Source organism: Pituophis catenifer, unplaced genomic scaffold (genome assembly GCF_029215685.1).
Source record: "Pituophis catenifer annectens isolate HBS135680 unplaced genomic scaffold, rPitCat1.0.hap2 SCAF_1, whole genome shotgun sequence".
NCBI lineage: Eukaryota > Metazoa > Chordata > Lepidosauria > Squamata > Colubridae > Pituophis > Pituophis catenifer.
The window spans coordinates 262,125,945-262,142,299 of NW_027256881.1; the positions used below are offsets into that span (position 1 = coordinate 262,125,945).

The 16,355-nt window shown below is 35.2% G+C and overlaps 1 protein-coding gene across 1 annotated transcript in view; it reads right to left on the bottom strand.

The window, feature by feature from the left end:
• Positions 1-16,355, bottom strand: part of LUZP2 (leucine zipper protein 2) — a 386,482-nt gene that overhangs the window by 107,866 nt on the left and 262,261 nt on the right. The window contains exon 6 of the mRNA XM_070957545.1: positions 2,975-3,037. Within this exon, the coding sequence (XP_070813646.1) occupies positions 2,975-3,037 (63 nt within the window). The remainder of the gene's footprint in view (positions 1-2,974; positions 3,038-16,355) is intronic.

Sequence of the window (16,355 nt, forward strand, 5' to 3'; positions counted from 1 at the left end):
CCAATAAATTATTTCGGATTAGGTTGAAATAGTGGTTCTGAAACAGTGTCCTCTCTTTTCTAGCAATTATTATGGATGGATGATAGTGGCAATAAATTGGGATCAAATTGTGTTATTGTTCACAGAAAGCAATAGTTTCCTTGGAGCATATGGATATTGCTTGTTGGTTTTTTTGTTTTTTTTTTTGTCATTTTTTTTTGTTCTTATAGCTTTGTGTGTAGAAAAAATGCAAGCACAACTGAATTCCTTATGCGAACAGCTGCAGAGAAAGTTAAATTGAATCTGAAGTAATACATTATGCTCAGCATTACCTTTATTTATTACTGTATTACATGGTTTACGAGTTTACCTGGTTAGTCTGACAAAATTTTGCTTTAATTTTGGCATATGTTTAAATAGAAAGTCTTGTATTGATTATTACCCGTCATTGCCTGTTGTCTAATAAATCCATGCCAATTATTAGCATTGTCATATATTATATGCAATTAATTGCCTTTATAGCATGAAGTAGATCTTTCAAAGCACTTCCACAGAATCTTAAGATGTTGGAAAGCTTACTAGTAACTCTAGTAAAAAATAAAGATCACCAAGCAAGCTGTATCTAAATAAAGCTCATCTGTGGCTACTGATATTTTTCTGTAGCACATATTATATTATATTATATTCTAGAGAAGAATTTCAGTTGACAAGGTGATAGCAAGGTATCACATGGACCATCATGAATTCTGCATATTCTAGAGTGTGACTCAATTCACTTATAAAATCTTTTAGTGCAGTGGAAGAAGCAGGATTCCTTGAAGTTAAAAAGTTTGAAATCCATTGACATAAATAAAAATCTTCTTTAGCTGATGATAATATTTTGAAACATGAGAACAAATAGAAGTAAAGGTGCGCTTGGAAAATGTAACTCCCACAATGTATACTAGGATGGATTGCCTCCAGTAGTTATTTGTGCAAATCTATTCCATCATAATATATTCTCTGGAGAATTCCTAAAGATAGAAGCATGTTCATTAACCATTTCCCCAGATCAGCAATCCTGAGACAATGCAAAAGCCAAAGTTAATTGCTAAAGTCAACTATTCAGTCAATCACAGTCAAAATAACCAAGAGTTGATTACACTAAGGACTCAAGCCCATTGGTTGTACTGGAGACTCTGCAAGCAAGCATATGACATTGGATGAATATGTGAAAATAATCCAAGGTTATGCTATGATTATCTGAGATAGTAATCTGGAAAGAGTTATTCTTCGTTTTATTGGCTATATTATAGCAGGATCATGCAAAAGCTATAGCAGTAGGACCAGGAATGGCTATTTGAAATGCATTTCATCTACTAGCCTTGTTCCAGCACAAAGCTTTCTGCCTAAAACATGGCACTAAATTATTTGAAATGTTGAAGGTATCTGTCCTCTTTTCTTTTAATAAGAAATAGCATTATTTATGTGATCACACAGATCATGTCTATTCTGCATGGAAACAAAAATTAAGTTTATTTGCAACCCTTGAAAAATATAGCAATAGTTAATAGAGATTTCAAATTATATATTGTGTTTTTTAATAACTGTGAAAATACTATTTACCTATTATTATTATTATTATTATTATTATTATTATTATTATTATTATTATTATTATTATTATTTATAAAATTTGTATACCGCTCTATCTCCAAGGACTCAACTCAAAAGGTTACATGTTTTTAGATAAAATTGCTGATCTCAGAAATGTATACCAGATCAGTGTCTGGGTTTAATTTTTTTAAACAACTTATTGTCAAAGCCAGACATAAATGGATTCCTAGAAGCCTCTAAATGAATGATAAACATATACATAAATCATTGTGAACATTGGAGGGGGGGGAGACAGTTATCTCTATAAGAAGGGGTCCACAATGTGTAGGCTGCCCAGTGTGACTTCCAAGTAAACAAGGAAATAAATTTCATAATATTATGAAAAAGAAATAAGATTTGATACTACCTAACACTATGAAAAATCTTATATAGAAAATGAATCTGATGCAGAAACAATTTAGTACTGAACACTTTCTACATTTCTTCATTTCATTCCATATCAATTTTGTAAAATTATTTGTCGATGCCCAAATGATGTAGCAGACCAGAGCTGCCTTATAACTAGTACTACTATACTTCTACTTTCCATTAAGAATATTAAAAATCTATGTTGACATAACTAGTTCCTTACATTCTTTAATTTGTGACCTGCAACAATAGATTTCTTTTGTTATCACTGCGGGTCAAATCTTTCATGAAATTCCAGTTTTCCTCTTTGCATTGATTTGATGCGAGAGCTCTGGAAATAAAACTAATGGGAAAAATCCAGTGAATGCAAATATGATTAATGTCTATTTTATAGCCAAACTGTGAGAGAATAACTTCTTGAAATTCAATGAAAGTACCATCCCTTTTAGAACAGCAGTTGTTCCTAAGTTATTAAAATTTGTATTCAATTCAATTGTTTGTTCTAGATTCAGGAATATACAGGAAGAAATGATCCATTTTCCAAACATACTAGAATATTTTATCCCTACTTCCACCCTATGCCTGGCCCTAATGGGCTAAATAGCACAATTAGATAAATATATAGCATATAGCTATCAACCATTTTATTGGGACCAGGCAGTCCAAATCCAGAATTATAGTTTACTGAGAAAAGGAGACATTGTTTAGAAAAAGTAATCCATGCCCTGTTCAGATTCTTTTGTTGCTAGTAGGCTTTCAACTTGGTTGGCACAATTTTTTTTCTTTAATCTCTCACTCTTGGAATGAATGTGAATTTTTGGAATGTAAGATGCATTGTTTGCTATCAAGCAGATCTTCCAGAATGCCTTGGAATTGCTCATAAAATATTCAGAATCCACAGGACAATTTGCTGAGGCAAAATGTTTTATTTAGCTGTCCTTATAATAGTCAGAATAACACTTTTTGTATATATATATATATTTTTTCTTACCTCTTCTGCGTGAATTCCACAAAGCTTATTTCCTGACAGGAGTTTATTTTTCAGGCTTTTGTTCTAGGAAAAGGAGAGAAATATTTTGATATTAGTAATGTGAAATCAAATATTCAGTAACTAATAAGCGTAATAGGTCAGATGTTATTTCAAGTTGGCTATGAGAAAGTGTATCTACCTAATAATTTACTACATATCTGAAATCTAAATTGATAATGTTACAAGTAGCATTATACATTTAAGATCACTTATGGCATAGAAGAACATGCTCTTGTTTTGGACAAGTCTCAGGCGACAGTGGCATCAGATTATCTTGTCTAGCTTGAGAAGCAAAGAAAGATTGGGTCTGGTTGGAAGACTTCCATAAAACACCAGGAAAATAGTCTAGATAGTGAAGTAAAAATAAACAAACAAACCTGGAAAAATTTATTTCTATTAATAGATACATTTATTAATTTATCTATTGCTCCCAAGAACACCACATAGATGTATCCACAGAGCCACCAGAAAGTCAGCTTGACTTGAAATAATCTTTATTTTTTATTTTTCCTTAAAATATAATCCCTTAAGGAACAAACTAGGTCTTTGGAATAGATTTGATGTGGGATTAAAAAAGGGATAATAATGGAATCCTGTCCCATCTTTCACTGAGTGGTTTAACAAAACCCTAATCCTCATTCAACTTTTACTTTAATTCTTCAAAATAAAGGATTTTTTCTTTTTTTAAAAAAAGATTTAAATCGATTGATAAGTATCTCATTGAATAATTTCTAAATTATTTTCATTATTTTTCCAACACCGTATTCAGTTGTTACTAGTGCTCTACTCTATTAGAGACATACAAAAGAATGTGATCCACCTGACCTCCATGTGCTGAAAAGACAATTGATGGGATTCTACCATTCAGTCCTTTTACATAAAAGGATCCACACTTTGGCTAGGGTACATCATCTATCATTTCATGGGAGTACTCAGGAGCCCAATGGAAGGAGTGGTGGAGTGGCCTAGAGGTGGAGCTCTCACCTCACAATCAGGAGGCTATGAGTTTGATCCTAGGTAGAGGCAGATATTTCTCTCTCTGGGCACAATGAGAGTATATCTACTGAATTAAACTCTACATTGGTGACAGGAAGGGCATCTGGCCAGTAAACGCTCTGCTAGCTACATTCAGTTGCCCAGACTCCACCCTCGAAGGGATTATGGGGTTGTAAAAAGAAGATAATGACTCAGAAACCCAATGGAATTCCATATTTTCTTCATAAGATGTTTCTGTTTCTATCTTATTTTATTCATTAGATATATATCCTGCCTTTTCTCTGAAAGTTCAAGATGGCCTACATTCCTTCCTCCAATTTTTCCCTCAGTGGGAAAAATCCTGTGGGTAAAACTTGAGCTGAGTGATAAAGAATCACTGAGACAAAGTTACCTAGTAAACTTCTATGCCCAGGAGTATAGTTGACCAGACTTGACTAGTTCTTCCTCATCTTAAACCAATGAGGAATCTCAGACTAATGAGATTTACTTGTTACTTGAGAAGCTTTATATATAGCTCTCCTTATCTTCATATGACTGTTTCATATAGCTCCTGAATGTGGCTTCCAGTAAAGACTGGAATGCAATTGTTAAGTAAAGACTGGGGAATATTTCAACATTTTTACGTCAATATTATTGGTGCACAATAACTTTGGCATGGAGAATTAACATACAAAGATCCTTCCACATGGCCACTACCTTTCAATTTTTACAAAATAAGTGGCTTCGAGACAAACGCACATAAGGTAACACAAAAGCTACTGCCACATGATGCAAAAGGTCTGTTGGCTTTATCTTCAAGATACACCCTACTTAAAAATCTTAATTATATTTATTAGTGTACAATAATATACTAACAATGTAACAATGTTCGCCTATAAACAGGAATAGACACACTTTTAGTTCATGGCATTTGAATCAAAACATCTATGAAAAATTTTCCAAATACTTGTAAAAACAGTTATGCCAAACTCCTTAATTTTTTTCATAACTACATTTTCTATCTTCATTATTATACCGAAACCCTTTACCATCTATATTTAATTGCATGTGGGTATTAAGAAGCCTTGTTTTTTAAAAAAAACAAACAAACACTAAAGTGGTTTCTAATGGATCTTATATATTTTTAAATATCATACTATTCCATAGAAAGGAGCTTACATAATGAATATTACATTTTTTTAAAAAAAAAACTATTAACATTTATAACATTAATGTGCTGAACATATGTAACAAATGCAGACTGATCCTTTCAAGTAAACTGATAGGCTACTGCAAAAGTCTTTTCAGAGTCAAATTCAGATTCCCCATTTATTCCTGTTCTGGTTCAAATGTACTAATAATGTAATATCCAGAGAGTGATATAATGATGCAGCATAGAAGCCCTTTCAAAAATATCATCTTTAAGTGGGGAAACTGGAGGGGGAAGTCATCAAGTTGTTTTTTCCCCTCCAAGTGGGATGAAACATTGAATATAAACAAGAATTTACACTCTTCTATGAGAAAAGGACATTTTTAGTTCTACATGCAAGTCACATACAAAAGAAGATTATGCACTTTGTAATATTGCCAGTGCTAATTAGCTAAACTCCCTTTTGGTATTCAGTGCAGTACCTCTCTTAAAAATATGTGCCAAAGTACAACATACTAAACCAGTGTTTCTCAACCTCGATAACTTTTAAATGGGTAGACTAAATGTTCCAGAATTCCCTGGCCAGCATGTTGCTGAGGTTGAGAAGCACTGTACACACAGGTAATCCTGGTAATACTATATACGTGGATTTTCAAAAAGTCTTGGATAACCTTCCTTATGAAAAGCTCTTGAACAAATATAGCAATCAGTGGATAAGGTGCCATGTGTTTTACTGTGTTTTTTAAAAAAAGGATAATTTTCTCAATAGAGGGAAGGCTTGTGGGGATGGTTGCTTTCTCAGTGGCTGGCAAACCACGCTGAGGAATGCAACGTCAGCATAATGATTCTATCTCAGGAAGCATGAGACATGAGATTTGGCACGTAGGCAGATCACATTGTTTGCAGCAGGAAAGCATGAGCTGTCCACATGGATATCATGAGCTTTGTTTAGCCAATTGGGATAAGTGAATCTTTATCAATGAATCAGCTTCTGCCATGGAGACTGTGGATAACAATAAAAGGGAGCTCCCAGAAGCTGTTTGGAGTGCCTTCCCATTAACCTTTTTCCTGCCTGTACGTTTTTCTTCATCACAACAACAAAGGCTGTGTTGGGATTATACATTAATCACATACATAAAGGCTCAGGACTTGGGATATACAGTTTGCAGAAGATTCTAAATTATTCTGAGTGGTAAAAGTCAGATATGATTGTGAAGAGCTAAAGAAAGATCTCTTCAAGCTGGAGAATGGTCAACCCAATGGCAAATGTGATTTAATTTAAGTGCAAAGCAGTGGTGAAATTCAGCTGGTTCTATTCAGATCGCTCGATCCAGTAACGCCGGATGTGGGAGGTTCTGCCCACCAGGGGTGGGTTCTACTTACTTTTCTACTGGTTCACAATGGGATTGCACTTGTGTGCTTGCTTCACGCGCACGCGCACGCCTTAGTTCTGTGCATGCACAGATCACCGATGATGACATCCAGGGCAATGGGCAGGGCTTCCCACTGGTTTTACTACCGGTTCTTGCGAACCGGTCCAAACTGAGGGAAAACCACCACTGCTCCCCACCCACCCAAATGTCATCATGTCCCATTTTTTACCCTCTGCTCATGCGCAGAAGGCTCTGTGCATATGTGGAGGAGGCACACACGCTCACATTTGTGAACTGGTAGCGAAGATAAGTGAATTCTACCCCGTGCAAAGTGATACATATTGGAATAACAAACAAATGCCCTATGAGATAGAGAGAAGAGAAGAGAGGAGAGAGAGAAAAACAGAGAGAGACAGAGACAGAGAGATAAGCAAGAGATGAGAGAGAGGTGGAAGAATGTGAGAATATAATCAGGAATTTGTTTGCAGTTCCAAAATTGCCATAGATAATTTTTCCCGAACTGCTACTCTCCAGATGAACTGAATTACTGAATCATTGTCTATATGACTACTATTGTTGGGAGAAGGGGTTTGTTTTGTTTTGCTTTGCTTTATATAAAAGATGCTGATAATGGAAAGCTTTTCTTAAAGGAGGCAAAAATTATTTCAACAGATCCTCTGAGAAAGAAACCTTAAAAGGATTGAAATCTATCTTTCTCTATAGGAAAAAGAAGTATTACCACAGTGTGTGTGTGTGTGCTGGGGAACTCCTTTACTTTTCACACTGCCTCCAAACATATTTTTAAATGAAATATGTGAAATATCAACCAGCAGTAAACAATATGAAAACCTGGTCCCTAAGCATTTGGATCTTTTACTTAAGGATTCTGCAGTATCAGTACAAATTTATTGCTAGCTAGTAATAGCATTCTGTAAAATATATGCCCAGGAAACATGATGCCAATTGAATCAGAATATTAATTGCACTCAATAGACAGATTTAAGTCCATATCCTAATGGAAAGTTTGATTTGTAAATTAGACACTTCTTTATCCAAATAAATGAGCTAAATAGAGTCAATGGAAAAAGAAATAATTCCCAGGCACTGTTTACATTTGAATTTCCCTCATGTGTCTTTTTGCAGAATTTCTGGGCAATGACAGCATCCAGCATCTTGTTTCACACACATTTTAACTTGTTCTCGTCTATTACCCAGTGAAAGTGGCTCCTTCTGCAATGATAAATTGCTCCAAACTGCTTTTTCCAGGTGTGTGTGCCACTGTGAGGCAATGAAGAGTAACCAGGGGATTACAATACAGAGAACTTAATGTGTATATTCCTATCACAACTTTTGTTTTCAAAGCATTCAGGGAAAACAGAAAGTTATTTTGCCATGTGCTAATTGAGTTTGTCTCTGATCAAGGCACCTGTAAAAATTGGTATTTCAGCATCGCTTTTAAGCAGAATACGAGATTTCTCAAAAATTCCTTTTATTCTTGTGTTCATTTTACTGGGACTGTTTTTTTTTTTTTAAAAAAAAAGATTGATTAAAAATATTAACCCACAGACATAAGTTCTAGATTTCCATACACCAGCTTGTTAAAGATTAAATAAAAGCTGAGAAGATTTTTATCTCACAAATAATAATAAAAATGTTAATAATGCCATCACTTTTTGGGATGGAGGGGAGAAGGAAATGATAAATGTTAGCCAGATTATGCTTGTGACTAGCATTTATTCTGCTGTGCATGGATGCCAGGCAGCTTCTGGAAAATTTTGTAGTCCAAATATTTTACTACTAAGAACAGAATTATTTTGTTAGCAACATCCAGTTGGGATGGAAAGAAATGGTTGCTATCTAAATGTGTTGGACTTTAATGCCCATCAGCTACAACAAGCATGGAAAGCAGCAGGAAACTGTGGAAGCTGTAATTCAAAACAACTGGAAAGTACCAAGATTGCTCTGCTCCGATCAGACAATTGCTAAGCTTCTTAATTCTTATCAATCCTTATGTTTTGCCAGAGGCATTTTTGGTTAATGGGTTGATGCAGACAGACTTTTGTGCAGACAGCCTCAAGAAACAAGCTAGCAACAAAGTTTTATAAGTATTGCAAAATTACTAAGTAGTAAATAACCCCCTCTGGTTATGTATGATAGCACATAAACTGGAATTGTGATTTGTCCACCTGTTTCTTGTTCTTTTAGATTTTAGGATGCAAGGAATTCTATAAAATTACTCCTGTAAAGAATATAGGGGAAAAAAGAGAGAACTGGGAATGTGGCACAAATCTAATTTTCATTTTAAGCACAACTTTAGCGATCCAAAACCATTGTCAGCCAAAGAGAGGTCAAAGGCATGATGGATCTCAAAAAAGATAGTGTGATTAATTATAAACCAATCTGGAGAGAAGCTGCAGCAGAAAGGTTACCCTAAGGCTAGAACTCTTCAGTTCAAATTAAGAAAGAACTTTTAAAATTACTTCTATCCACCATTAAAGCAGAAAGTACTAAATTCAGGAGTACCTGTTTACAGTTGTTTTGCTCATTTTGCTAGGATCCTTATATAAGGGATGTTAAAATTCCTAAATACCTGTATGGCATGGCATGGCACACCACCAGGGCACTACATCCCCATACTGCAGGTTGTATAATTAAATTGCTGACAAAGTATTCCTAAATACACACTACAAAAGTCACTTCTGGCAAAACTTTCCCTTTTTAAACTTCCTCTTAATGGATAAATTTTCAAAGCAGGAAAGTAATATGAAAAGTACAGTAGGGAGAATTATGCTGCATGTAATATTCTAGTTAAATGGAAAGCATTGAAGTAGGTGTTACAGGAAAATAGGAATCTGCCTTATACTAAGTCAGACTTTGACTGTATCCCCATCAGGGGTGGGTTCTATTTACCTTTACTACCAGTTCGCAATGGGATCGCACACGCCTTGCTTCTGCACATGCACAGATCGCCGATGATGACATCCGGGGTGGTGGGTGGGGCCTCCCGCTGGTTTTACTACCGGTTCTTATGAACCAGTCCGAACCAGGGGCAACCCACCACTGGTCCCCTTAATATATAGAGTCAAAGCAAAGCTGTTTCATTTTCATTTAATGAGCTATGAAGCCAGGCTTTATGGCTCAAAACATGATTAATAGTTTAGCATGCTGTGCAAAGCCATGAAGTTGTAGTTAACTCAATAAACATATGGTTAAGCAAACTTAGTTTACTGCAGTGTGAGAATATTATCAGCTAGTCCAACATTGTCTGGCACTAGCTCTCCAGGGTCTTCCTTGGGCAACTATCCTTCTTATCTTCAGTTTCCAAATCTTTGTCACTGGAAATACCAGATATTAAATCTTGAGCTTTCTGTATACTGGACTATAGAAAGACAGCCATATTATTCCTTGGTAGCCAAAAATCAGGAGGACTCTGGTTGCACCTTTCTTGACTAACAAATTGTATTAAAAGACATAAGCTTTTGTGAGCTATAGCTCACTGCATCAGATGCAAGGGAAATGTTACATTGATGTAAAATTGATACTGGGATGAGGTTCTAGGGATAAAGTGAGTTCACAAAAACTTATCTCTTTTAATAAAATTCGTTAGTCTAAAATGTATAAGCAGACTGTCCTGAGTTTCAATGTGGACCTGTATAATTTCTAAAAAATATATAAAAAATAAAAAAGGTAAAGGTAAGGGTAAAGATAAAAGATTTCTTCAACTTGAACATGACTTCTAGGAACTTTATAGACATTTTCTGTGTAGATTTTTTATTTTCATCGCAGTACCGGTACTTAAAAAAATGATTATGGGTAAATAATTTTGATTGGCAAGAGGGCCAATCTGTCTAAATATATTCATTTCAAAGTCCGCCTTCCTGTTTGCTGGTCCTCAAAGCGCTGATGCACCAGCGATCACATTAGAAGCTTGCTGACAGCATAATGAAAAATGATACAATCTTTACTTATTAAAGCTATACTCCACAAATCTCACCACATGACAGGTTAAATTTATCAAGGACCCTCATGGGAAACTGCTTAGGAGCAAATGAACATTGTGTTCATTGTTGGAATGTTCTTTGGTATTGCTCAGTTGTAACCTCACTGCTCTGACAGGTAGCTTTTGCATCTTGATTAATATTGATGATAGTCCCTCTTCTGCAAGAAGAAGAACTTTTGAAGAATAATTTAGCTGTGCTTAGATTGAGTAAGTAGTCTGGCTGTGTTGCCAGCTCTCAAAGTGTGTTTTCTAAGACAATAATATTAGCAAAATATTCTGCCCCAGTTAGTTTGCTTTTAAATTATTTTTTAAATATTATTTTAACTTGCCCTCATTATTTTGTTTTGCGCTATGTGGTGCATCATCCAGATATGTTAATTAGAATATTACAAAGAATCCCATATCCTTTGATGAGTGCCTCTCATACTGAGTGACACTGATTATCATAGTAATAATTGTTTTCCTAAAGTTCACTTAATTCATCATTATTAATTTTTTTAAGAAAAAAAAGACTAAAAAAGTAGTCAAATGACTTTTCTGAAAAGGTAGGGAGTTTTCCTATGTTTGAAGAAGCATATATCAATATTCAGTCAATATTCTTTTGTAATCTTGAATAAGCCATGTTGACAGGTTCCTTCCTTTTTGATTGTACACTTGATGTTATTGCAATCAAGTAAAATATCAACTCAACAATGCATGGGAAGATGGAGTCTCATAAATTAGAGCTTATGTCAGATTACCAGTTTGACTGATACATAGAATCTAGTGGAAAGAAGGACAACATCTGAAGCTCTACTCCAAACATTCATTACAACAGCATTGCGGTATTGTGTCATAAATTCCTTTTCTATGTATTTTGCAACGTTGCATGAAGATCCAAAAAGACCTGTTGTACCAAAAGCAGCACAATCCTGTGAACATTATTGGATCTAATCAAACAAGTGATCCTTTATAGTTACACCAGTGATACTAAACATCTTCAACCAATTATGGGAAGTTTTGACCACTGGATTCAAATTTGGATAGGATCAAAATTAAAGTTAATAAGAAAGAAAAAGAAGAAACTTGCATATCTCATAAGTAAACACCAAAACCAGCTGACAAAGATATATCCTTACATTAAAAGGGAGCCCTGCAGTATTCAGTGAAGTGTAATATATATAAAAGTACATATATTTTTATGTAGAATTAAATAGTAAGCCTATACCATTACAAAATTACAAGTGACTTCTTTAGAAATAATTATTTTATTTATTTACAGTATTTATTTATTTTTGCCCAGAAACTTAAGGAAATATTTCTCTCTTTCTGAATGTTTGCATAAATTGCTATTTGCATTGCACAATATTATTCAGACCTACTTAGAAGCAAAGACTTTGAATGGAATTCACTGGATTCTATTCCTGGGTTTGCAGATCCATTAAAAAAAGGACATATGCAAAATCAGCCAGTACCTCTTGCCTTTGCAATTTAGCAGTAGCTGAGGAAGATCAGCACATATTTTTCCGTAACCCTAATCACTAATACAAACAAAATTTTATCAAGGAACTACATCTGTAATTTGTGCTTTTTGCACTGTATGCACCAACATCTAGCAGAGATGACAAGGCTGATCTGTAGATTCTTCCTCACTCTCTTTGTTCTGATTTTTTTTTCATTGCTCAAGCAAATAATACATTTCTGTGAAGGTAAAGCCCAATTGTATGTTAAACAATACATGGGATTTTTCTTCTCAGTTTTACTAACTGAGTTACAATTTATTAACACTTTTTAATAAAGAAAAGTAGCTTGTAGTCTTAAATGTACTAACCAAGTTTTAATGGTATGTGGTGTATAGGTTTGCATTTACATTTATAAATACGGGGTAGGAAGCAAAGTCCTAACCCATATTATCCTGGCTAGGTGGCTAAGTGGCTAAGTGGCTTAGGTTGGTAGTTCAGCGGTTTGAATCCCTAGTATAGGTCTCCTGTGTGAGCAGGGGGTTTGACTAAATGACTTCCAAGGTCATTCCAACTCTGTTACTGTTAACTGTTACTTGATAAATTTGTTGTGGCATGATGATAATGATTCAATGAAAATTCAATAAATGTGTGCCCAAAATATATTTTATTTTGTTCATATAAAATGAAAATCCAGATATCTCAGATGTTCTGGATATAGGAAAGCTTAGGAATTTGGGACCAGCAAAATTTACATTCTCTCCTAGATAGGAAGATGCAAAAGCAGATAATTTGCCCCTGCAAGATGAATCATGTTGTCTTTCGGAAAATAATTTCCTATAATACATGCCAACATAGACATTTTATTCTCTGGCATTTTATTTATTTTGACAGGATAAGTCTTCATCTCTTTTTCCCCTAATGCATACATCAAAGCAAACTACATTGAGACCATTTTTAGGATTTTGTATATAGAGAGAAAAACATTCTCCCATTCCCCACAAAATAGTATTCTGCAATTTTGTTAGGATTTATAGCCAAAATAAGTCATTTCTTCTTAATGATGGTTCTTTGCATGGTTCAATGGCACAGAAGTGGGAAAAACATGTTTTGGGCACCCTAAATATTTTAAAGTATGCAATTTGTTTTAAAGCAAGATGAAAGCCTGATTCATATAACTAATATAGAATCTGCTTCCACCTAGAATGATACTCAGTCTTTCATCTGTACCAGAGAGGAAAAAGAGATGCTGCAATTTGCATTAATACCTCTTACTCTATGTAATCTAAATAACCAATAGCAGAGAAGGAAAATAAATAAAAGAGAAAATAGGAAAACAAAAAAGCACACCTTCCAACATTACTCCTGACATATACTCATGTGTATTAGAGAGTTCTTATAATAAGACATTTATTTCTACCTGGCTTACATCAAATGCGATTCCAGAGAACATGCCCTTTAATTATTTTCTCCATGTGTGAAACATTTCCAATTAAATCAAAGCAATGGATTTCAACAGAGAATCACAAATTACAGTACTGCATTTGAAGATGCCAAATAATTGCTTGTATTATTCAGAATTGTCTAGCAAGGAAGGCTGGCAGTTGTCTAATAGGGTGATTGGGAAGATCTCGGGGTGCTTACAATATAAGTCAAACTGAAATGCCTTTTTAGAATCTTGTCACCCTTTAGCACTATCTTCCCATCTAATTGAGAAATGACCCTGAAGTCTTTCATGTGCACAGGCTGAAGATTAAGTTTAAAAACACCATTACTGCTAGCTGACAGTGCCACCAAAAGCAAGCTGATAAAAAATGAAGTGAGCAACATCCTGAAGCCATATATGCAAATCAAAGTAATTTAAGTATGAAATGCTGTACTGAATTCCTGATTTCCAAACAAATACTTCGCTGCTTTGGGCTCCAGATCTTCCTGTTTTCCTACTGTGCCATTCAATCTATATAGCATCTCATTAAATGAGTAAATATCAACATAATGAACTTCACCTGGATCATGACATAAATAAAATATAACAAGGCCAAAGCATGAGAATTTTGTGAAAAGACATTGCATTTAAGTAGTTCTAATATAATTTGCATGCTATTTATTTTTCTTCAATATAGATGCTGCAGTTCCCTATGCTTGTGGACTTCGAGTTCCAAATCTGTAATTCATGCATGCTATTTGTTTATGGAAAAAGGAAGTACTTGGTCTTTTAGACTACAATAAAAAAAATATCCATTCTTATATATTTTTATATTGAGTGGCATGGTGGCAGAGGTTAAGTTGCTGGGCTTGTCAGCTGGAAAGCTAGAAGGCCAGGTTTGAGACCAGAATGCCATGTGAAAAGTTGAGCTCCTGTCCTCACCCCAGCTCCTGCCAACCTAGCTGTTTGAAACAGGGGTGCGTTCTACTTACCTTTACTACCAGTTCGCAATGGGGCCGTGTGCGTGTAGAAGCTTCCTGATGACGTCCAGGTTGGTGGGCGGAGGCTCTCACCAACCAGTTTTACTACCAGTTCTTACGAACTGGTCCAAACTGGGGGCAACCCACCACTGGTTTGAAAGCATGAAAATCCGAGTAGATAAATAAGTAGCATTTCAGTGGGAAGATGCAGTGTTCCATGATGTCATACTGGCCACATGAGTGTGGAAATGTCTTCAGACAGTACTGGCTCAACAGCCATGAAACGGAGATGAGCAGCACTCTCTAGAGTTGGCAACAACTAGCAAAGTAGAATCCATAGAGACTCTTATATATTTCTATATCTATACTTCATTCACTTTTCTTTTTTCCACAACTTACTGAGGCATATGTGCTCCTTGACTCCCTTGTGTTCCATTCAGTCCAGAGATAGAGACAGGTGAGGGTCCATGAAACACGACCTTTGGCCAACATATGAAAATGGAACTTATTAGTGGACATCCTCATTTACTTTTAATGGGATATAAGTTCATGTTTTATGCAATAGTGAAATGTTCGTTGGAATATAGTTTTGATAATTTAGAGAGAAAGTTTCTGTTAATTTACAAATCTTTATTAATTACATTTGCACCAGTATTACACATCAACATGTACCGTAGATACTTACTCATGCTCATTTGCCCTGTACAACAAGGCTAAGGAATGGACAGGGTTTTGGGAAAATCGGAATGTGTACTAATTGGGGAACATCGACTAAAATCCATATAGCTTTTTTTTTTATCCTTTGCCAGAAACCTCTATCACATATTCCTTTCTGGGTCACCTTTCTGGAACCTGTAAGCTATTGGGTCTGATATGACTTGGTGCATGGCAGTTAATTGTTAGCTTTGTTGTCTCCGGTTGTTGTTTTCTGATCTTCATTGGTTGTTTCTTGTTGTAACATGCTCAGGAGCTACGTGCAGGCATGAGAGAATCATGCTGTAACGCGTATGCAAAAACCTAGCTAGGGGCTACAACAACCAATCAGCAGTCAGGATTGTAGATATTCCCTTATATGGGCAATGCTTCCATGTATTAATATGCTGTAACATACTGATTGGCTTATGACCCTATACGTTAGCAAACTCCTCCTGCCTTTGTCTGTATTCAATAAAAGAGGCTCCCGGAGTCAGATCTGGGTCGTCTCATCCCGAGAAAACTCGTGTCCGTGTCTTTCCTCAATATTGGCCTCATGGGTGGCCCGCGGAAAACTCACAGTTTCTTTAGAACCTGTTCACCTGAAGGGTGGTATCTAGACCTGGTCTGGCTTTCTTGTTTTATGACCTTTTTTGTGTGTCTTCATTTTTCTTCAGGTTCAAATTCTATTTAGCTATCTCAGCCAGTGTTATATTTCTCATAACACAAGTATTTATGAAATCATTCAGATATCCAGTGAGAATAGTGAGGGTGTCACTACAAAGATCACTATAAATCAATGACAACTGCCCCCTTCCAAAAAAACAAAATTTATTTGCGCTGAATCCTGAATTGTGTTCTTTTTAGTTTAATAATTTAAATTGTATAAATTAATTAATTCATTAAGTTAAATCATTCAAGAAAACAGAAGACACTTAATTCAGAAAGAAAAAAAATATTTTTGTGTAGAAGTTGGCAGCATGGTACTGTATAGATATTTATTAAATACATGCCAATCTTCCTGTAGGACTTCAGGATTGATTGATTTATTTTAGAACGACGGAGAGGGAAAAACAACTGGCCATTGCATAAAAACAAGGCTGCCATGTTTTATTTTATCATCATACAATGTTTCTCAAAATGAGTCAGTACTTTGGAACAATGTAAAGTTGATAGCTGCTTGAAGCTGTTAGAAGCTGGTTGTGTTTATTTATTTCACCAGGTAAAATACCAGACAAGGACGAAAGAAGAGAAGTCCTTCAAGTCTGATATCTTTAAATTTCTAACTTTCTAACTCTATTTCTTT